General features: G+C 31.9%; 1 protein-coding gene across 2 annotated transcripts in view; it reads left to right on the top strand.

Moving 5' to 3' along the window:
* Positions 1–71: 71 nt before the first annotated feature.
* The window catches only part of LOC105565996 (probable cytochrome P450 6a14), a 24,086-nt gene continuing 16,160 nt past the window's right edge, over positions 72–7,997 (top strand). The window contains exons 1-7 of one of the 2 annotated variants that reach the window (XM_012019650.1): positions 72–273; positions 2,660–2,842; positions 3,415–3,784; positions 4,409–4,746; positions 5,360–5,590; positions 5,782–6,033; positions 6,713–7,405. In XM_012019650.1, the coding sequence (XP_011875040.1) occupies positions 2,674–2,842; positions 3,415–3,784; positions 4,409–4,746; positions 5,360–5,590; positions 5,782–6,033; positions 6,713–6,876 (1,524 nt within the window). In that variant the 5' untranslated portion in view covers positions 72–273; positions 2,660–2,673 and the 3' untranslated portion in view covers positions 6,877–7,405. Of the gene's footprint in view, positions 274–2,659; positions 2,843–3,414; positions 3,785–4,408; positions 4,747–5,359; positions 5,591–5,781; positions 6,034–6,712; positions 7,406–7,997 lie in introns of those variants that run through there. The other variant, XM_012019649.1, reaches the window with a different exon arrangement.

The raw sequence follows: 7,997 nt of genomic DNA, 5'->3' as shown, positions 1-7,997 counted from the left end.
ATACTCCGCTTGGTTTCTTGAATGTTTCTTAACCGGGATGTACCGTTAGAAACAAGTACTGCCCTACGTCGTAGATAAACTCGATCTCGTCCGGAATAACATCGTAGTTGTCGGTCCGTGTTTAGAGTCGAGAGCAAACGATCAAATTTCGAATTAATTACGGATCACCACGTTGACAGTGAAGGAGACCATCCGCGCTCTCGCAGACACTTGTGATTGTGACTTCAATGCAGAGAGATCGCTCCCCGTTGGATGTAAATCAGAGTTGACCACGTAATTAAAGCAATTCTTAACGAAACTTTTCGAGTTTAATTAATCTCTACTCTGCTCCGGCGAACAAATAAATATTTTTGATGGACGCGTGTAATAAAAGGGAAACGCGCGGTCAAGTGTTTCTAGTGTTTCTTTCTGTGTTCTATGAAAGGAGATATCGTAATGCTAAATTCAAACGTATAAATTTTAAGAAGTGTCGTCAGGTAAATCTGTGCGATTTTCTTGCTTTTGGTACCAAAAAGCAAAATTAATCGCTAACGGTGCTCGCTTTTTTGAGAGGTTTCGTTGCTCTTGACAGGTTTTGTGGCAAAGTCTTTTAAAAAGTATTAAATATTTGATAATGCTACATATATTTTTTGCTGTTTTCTAAAAAAAACCTATTTTATAATTTAGCATTTATTTACTCAGCCTTTGATGTTTTAAAATAACATAATAAATGTTTTGTAAAAATGTATTGTTTTGTATAAATCATATAATGCTAATTTCTCTATTACGGATAATATAAAAATACCCATACAGCACGCATGTCTAAAAGGCATCTTTAAGATGTCTTTAAGTCGTCTTTTAGACGTACATACCTAAAAGATGACTCAAAGACGTCTTAAAGATGCCTTTTAGTCATACGTGTTGTTTGGGTAACTAATAATCAGATTAAAATTGATAACGCACAAATTAAAAAACAAACAATAGGCCTAGAGGAATTAAAAATGAATATACATATATCTTTCTTTAAAAAAATGTTAAAAAATAAGTACTGAAATGGTTTCATATAAAGGCATTTTTAGAAATACACCAAATTCAAAAGTACATTTTCAATTAATGTGGAAAGCTATAACCTCCAAATACAATTTTTTAACGATATATATGGAGAGGAAAAGATAAACTCTGAACTATGCAGTCAATAATGCTATAAAAGTAGATCTTATAAATAGATTTACTTTTCTCTGTGCGTGTTGTCGAAGTGAAAATGAGGTCACCCATTCAGCACTCTCTAAAAATCAATTAGTGAATTATCACTGGAAACAGTGAATAGCCACTGATTTACAGTTATAAGTATACCACTGAAATTTTCAGTAGTATATTTATAACTGCAAATCAGTGGCTATTCACTGTTTCCAGTGATAATTCACTAATTGATTTTTAGAGAGCACGCATTGTAATTAAATTTGATCATAAAGAATGCGTTATAAGAAATGTTACGAGTATACATATAATTTTACCTTAATAAGATATACAGGGTACTAAAAAACTAAGTGCCATAAATTTATGTGATGAAAGAATAGATGAGTACAAGCATTTTAAGTACTGGAACCATAGGTCGGTGACGTTTTATTACGGCGTGACGAGTGATTAATTGAATCGTCACAATTCCTGCAATGCAGGTGGATCGGACGGGGTGGACCTGTGACGTGGCCTGCAAGGTCACCAAATTTAACGCCTCTCGAATTCTTTTTCTGGGGTGCAATGAAAAATATGATTTATTCTGAAAAAGTCGAATCCGAGGAGGATCTGGTCGCTCGCATCATAGAGGCATCTGAAATCATCCGACACATGCCTGGAATATTCCAAAGAACGCGGCAGTCATTGCTCCGTTGCTGTGACTTGTCGGAACGTTGGAGGTCGTAACTTTGAACAGTTATTGTAAATACATATATGAAATTGACGAAATAAAATCATTGCGTCGCAAACGTTGTGACGATTTAATGAAACGCCCATCACGCCGTAATAAAACGTCGCCGAACCATGGTTCCTATACTTAAAATGCTCGGACTCGTCATTCTTTTATCACAGAAATTTATGGCACTCAGTTTTTTAGCACCCTGTATACATACAAACGCACACATACACACACGCACATACATACATATACCGTAAGAAAGAGAGAGTAAGAGGGGGGGGGGTCAGGAAATGGTATCGTACATACGTGTGAGGTACACGCACACAAAAAAGCAGGTAGCTTTATGATATGGACTATCCGCATGCTTGTATAATGCGTGTGTCTCAACATATACAAACCCATTTCTTCCAGTGCGTATAACATATATCTTATCTATATATATGTATATATAGATATATAGATATATATATCCGGCGCGTATATATATATATCTTATCTACAGTCACGTTCAGTTTTCAGTTTTAGTAGAGTATTCCTTTAGAGAGGATGCAAACAGAAATACAATTATACTGTAGATAGTTGAATCTCTTGCAAACGACCTAAAAATCTGATACGAATAGTAGTAGAATTGCAAATCTCTGAGTTATATATAAATCGCGTGTATGAATCTAGTGCAAATTGTAGAAGCACAAAAAAAAATTTAAGAGCTAATGTTCTTATCAAATCTTGCACTACGTTAACATTTATAAGAAAATTGTTTATCGTCAGATTTCAGGTTAACAATGGTGCTCGTAGAATTAATCGGGGCTTCCGTCGTTGCCCTGAGCATTGTGTACCTTTATTATAAATTTGTGATATTCAATTTTTGGCGCAAGAGAGGTGTTTTTTACCTCGAACCCGTTGTACCGACGGGAAATATAACGAATCTCATACTTGGAAAAGTGCAAGTAGGCAAGTAGTGCTGGTCTATCTATACGAAATATTAATGTGCATGTAGTATATATCAAGACACTATAATGTTGATTAGTTTCAATATTTAACTAAAATTGGAAAAACAAAATTAATATTTAAACTAAAAATAACTTAAACACTTTAGGAACAATGTGGCAAATTCAAATTATATGTATACTACTTATGAAATACTCATCAATTATATTTTATGTTAAACTTTTATATTTTACAAATTCATTGTTCGTAATTTTTTTAAATACACAATTAATATATTTTTATCATTTAATTAAAAAGATAAAATTAATATTTGGAACTAAAACTAGTTAAGAATCATAAAATTTAACAGCCATATAGTAAATTAAAAATACATGTACAACTCCCACTAAATGTACTTTTATATTTTACTAAACTGTAATTGCCATATTATAATTTAGGTATAACAATCATATTTAATTTATTATTGAACTTTATCATTACAAAGAACATACTATTTTTACAAAATAAATGACATTTTGTTGTTTATTTTAGTGCTATTAACAAAACCTACAAAAGTAACTTAAAAAATTCAACAGGTGTATTTCTCCATGATATCTACATCAAATATAAGCATCATGGCGTTATTGGAACCTATTCACTCTTTAAACCAAATTTGATAATTGCCGATCACGATCTTGTACAAACGGTGCTAACAAAGGAATTTGCAAGTTTCCATGATCGTGGAACGTATTGCAACGAGAAACTTGACCCATTGTCCGCTCATTTGTTTTCAATGCCTGGGAAGAAATGGCGAAATATGCGAGTCAAGATGACACCCACTTTTACTTCGGGAAAATTAAAACAAATGTTTCCAATCCTGCAGGAATGTGGCGAAAAACTTGCAGAATATCTAGAGTGTAAAGCAAAGATGAAAGATTCCATCGAGGTAAAAGATATATTTGCAAGGTAAGTTTTATTTGAAGGAACTAATATACATAAATGGAATTGTTTGTTAATGAAAAAAAATTTAACTAAAAAATAAATACAAAATACTGAACATAAAATAAGGATAAGTAGTTTGTGCTAGAGTAGATGATTCTTTTGTACAAAAATGTTTTAATTGATTTAGTATTTATTGCTTAACGAAGTATAAAGAAAATATTAGTTAAAAATAAAATATTGCTGCTTAATAAATGCATCTTACATACAGTATTTTTCGAACTCACGGCATTCTTGCCAACATGTATTTTCAAAGTATGTCGACATAATTACAAGTAATGCAGAAGATAATTTATCTAAATGAGCAAAAGTCGAAGATCAATTATTTTTAATAAGGTCATTCATACACACATAAAAAATTATCAATGAAATACGTTCGACTTTGATTCTTAACGGTTCCCAACGTACATGTAGGCGTACATTCTTTTATATTTCGTCATACAATTTCGTCATACCAAAGCGTAGTAAAACTTAATTATCTTGTTTGTTTGAATTATTTTCATGATATATGTTAACAACTATAGTATATCGCAAATTTAATAGAATTTATTAAACTCTACTAAAAAAAACGTGTTAATTTTACTACTATAGATATACAACGGATGTAATCACGTCAATGGCATTAGGTATCAAAACTAATTGCATTGAGGAGCCGAATAACGAGTTTTGTACCAAGGGAAAAAAAGTTTTTGAGATGAGTCCTATTTGGATCCCTCTTTTTATATTTGTGCCGCAAGTAATGGAATTCTTTTCCATCCCCTTCACAGACCGATCAGTCACCAAGTTTTATATGAATTTGTTTCGAGATAATGTGGAACATAGGCGAGCTCATAATATTGTAAGATATGACTTTATGAATTTGCTCATGCAACTCATGGAGAGAGGCTATGTTGACCCTGACGATGACAAGGAGGCAACTAATGAATCATGTTAGTATATTTTATGTTCACTTTGACATTAATAGTTTGACCATGTATGTTACAAATATTACGTACACTAGGAATCACTGATGCCTTCCAACATGAATTTGTGCATCAACATATTTATACATTTTGCATATTCATACATGGAAAATGTATATGTATTCTACCTGTGCCTGAAGTTATATGGGAAGGCATCAGTGATTCCTGTGTACGTACATATATGTACATGTGTTATAATAATATTTATATAAAATAATTTGTATAACGTAATTAATGTGATCATAAAAAAAAGTCGAAATATGGATTTCACAACACGAAAATATAAAATATATACAATATATACACTTATATGCACTACCGTTCGAAAGTGTGGAAGCAGTCAAGTTAGAGAATTTTAGAAGAAGAAATGTTTTCTACAAGTGATTCAGGTATAAATATGATAAACCTTTATTACGGGTGGTTTAATTAAACATATCAACATGTAATTTTTTGTTTAACTAAAAAACATGACAGCTTCCAAACTTTTGAATGTCAGTGTATAGCATTGGGTAAATAAAATTATTTCTTAACACGTTTTACACTCTTGTCAATAATATTATATTGTTTTATTTGTCCATAGCAACCAAAAGTAGACTCACTATGGCGGAAGCAGCTGCGCAAAGTTATATCTTTTTCATAGCTGGTTTTGAAACTTCCTCAACGACAGCGACATTTGCTCTTTACGAATTAGCACAAAATCATGATATACAAGACAAAGCACGCAAGGAAATCGATGAAATAGTAAAAGAACATGGTGGTCTGACTTACGACGCTCTGAATGAAATGACATATCTTCACAAAGTAGTAAAAGGCAGGTACTCTATATCACATTGTGTCTCCACTTATTCTCAGACATCAAACAAAAGATGAAGATCTTAATGCACAAAGTCACTTCATTATTTCTATAAGCAAGGTGCTCTGGGACATCTTATATACTTGTTCAACAAATTGTTTGCATTTTGGAAGACATGAGTCTTAATACTTTTCTTTTACATATTTCAGAAACTATGAGAAAATATCCACCGCTTCCAGTATTGAATCGCACATGTACCAAAGAAATAGACTTACCTACAATAAATATTCGCATACCAACGGGAACGTTAATAACTATACCAGTACTTGGGCTGCATCGAGATCCGTCAGTATATCCAGACCCAGATAAATTTGATCCCGAACGATTCAATGTAGACGTGGTAGCAGAGAGACATCCTTATGCTTATTTACCATTCGGGGAAGGTCCGCGAATATGCATCGGTAAGAATATGAATTTATGTACTATTATATTTTATTTCACCTCATTATTTCTAAACTATTTGTGCTACATGCATTACTTACATACCTATTTTCTATGGCAATTATACTTAAGGTGACAATAATGGTCATTTCGATTCTTTTATTTCAAAATTTTACAGACACTGTTTTCTGAAGATAGAAGAGTCCCTTTTTACACAACGTTTCCTTACTATCTACTGCCATAATAATTTTATACCTATGTTGGATACTCTTTTAAATACAAAAGTACAACATTAGTTTATAAAATATCAACAGAAAACATTCACATTAATATAAAAACATGTAGATTTCGTTTTTTAAGGTACTCTTGAAATATGGACTTTTATAAAAGCAGATAAAACTGTACAACAGCTTAATTTTTTATCATTATAGATGTATATAAACATAATTAAAAATATACGTTACCTATAAAAATCACCTACTAAATTGCTTACGCGATCCAATCAGGATTTCGCCTTAAGTCATCTCATCTGAAACTCTGCTTCTTTATTGGCTCTAGAGCGGAACAAATTAAATAAAAGTTCTATACTATTTTGCAAAATTCGCAATAATATTTGAATAAGAAATGTTTGAGCGAATGAATGCACGAGAATTAATGATACTCTAATATTTTCTATTTTCTATCTACTAATATTTTCAGGTACTCGATTTGGCTACATGCAAACAAAAGTTGGGCTTGCAAGTCTGCTGTCAAAATATAAATTCAGTCTTCACCCCCGGACTCGGGTTCCTGTTATCTTCAGCGAAAAGTATCTAGTTCTTTCAGCGAAAGACGGTGTACACTTGATTATAGAGCCAAGATAAAATACTAATAACATGTACTCTAACATACATGCACATTATTTTTATCATTATATAATTCTTATAGTATGTACTAATGTAAGCGGGTTTATATTGATCTTTTTGAACCAATGATAAAACAAGCCGTCTCCAAAGACGAGCTTTCTACTTATATGTTGCATATACTATGTATATGTATAATAACATTATTTCATTAAAAGCAACCCAGATACAACTAATTTTTATACTTTAAGGAATTTAGTGTAACTAAAAATAAATGTCAAAAAGTCTTAATAAATAGAGGTTTGCAAATGAGCCATTTTTTAGATACTTGCAATAATATGATAACTTAATTTACTTAATTCGTAAAAATACTTCTTCATGGATCAATAATCTCGGTAATCATAGCAACGAGTTGACCCGTTTAAAAGAAAAAGTAAAAATAATAGGAATAAAAAAATTAAAAATACCTCAAAAACGACTCATTTGCGGACCTAGATTTATTAAGACTTTTCGTCTTATTTGTGGGCATGATAAATTCTTTTAAATAGTTTACACACTTTTTTTTCAACACCCTATATCTTAATTTATCTCCAATATTATTGGACCAATATTGCTGCTTCGACAAATTGGCTAAATAAGAGGAGGCGTCCACCTTACAATGTTGTACCAATGTTGTTGACCAATTCGTACCCAATCTATAACATTGCATTGACATTATTTTCCAATATTGTGCTGCAATACTTTGTGTTACTAGGGCTTTATCGACACTTTACAATCCAAATGCAGATATGATATTTTAATTTTCGTTGCAAGAAAGTAACTGCAAAGTAACGATTCGTTACTTTTTGAGTAAATGGCCTAGTTTACATCGTGTATTTGATACGCGTATCAAGTACTATATTCGTACCAAATAATTAAGTACGCACGATGTAAACGCTGCCGGATCAACTTGGTACGAGCATATCAATTAGGAGTATCATACTAAACTGATACGCGTATCAAATGATACAAATGACGATGTAAACGCATGAAACTCATTTTGTTCGTTTCATACTTTCATAACCTGTCCCAAAATGACATCTTTCACGTTACGTCAAAATAAAAATAAAAATAATAGTCTGTTAAAGTGCATGTTATATACA

This window comes from Vollenhovia emeryi, unplaced genomic scaffold, assembly GCF_000949405.1.
Source record: "Vollenhovia emeryi isolate VEMERY1.0 unplaced genomic scaffold, V.emery_V1.0 DF939147.1, whole genome shotgun sequence".
NCBI classification, from domain to species: Eukaryota; Metazoa; Arthropoda; class Insecta; order Hymenoptera; family Formicidae; genus Vollenhovia; species Vollenhovia emeryi.
The sequence above is the reverse complement of the archived record's forward strand: the minus strand, read 5'-3'. Positions and strand labels throughout refer to the sequence as shown.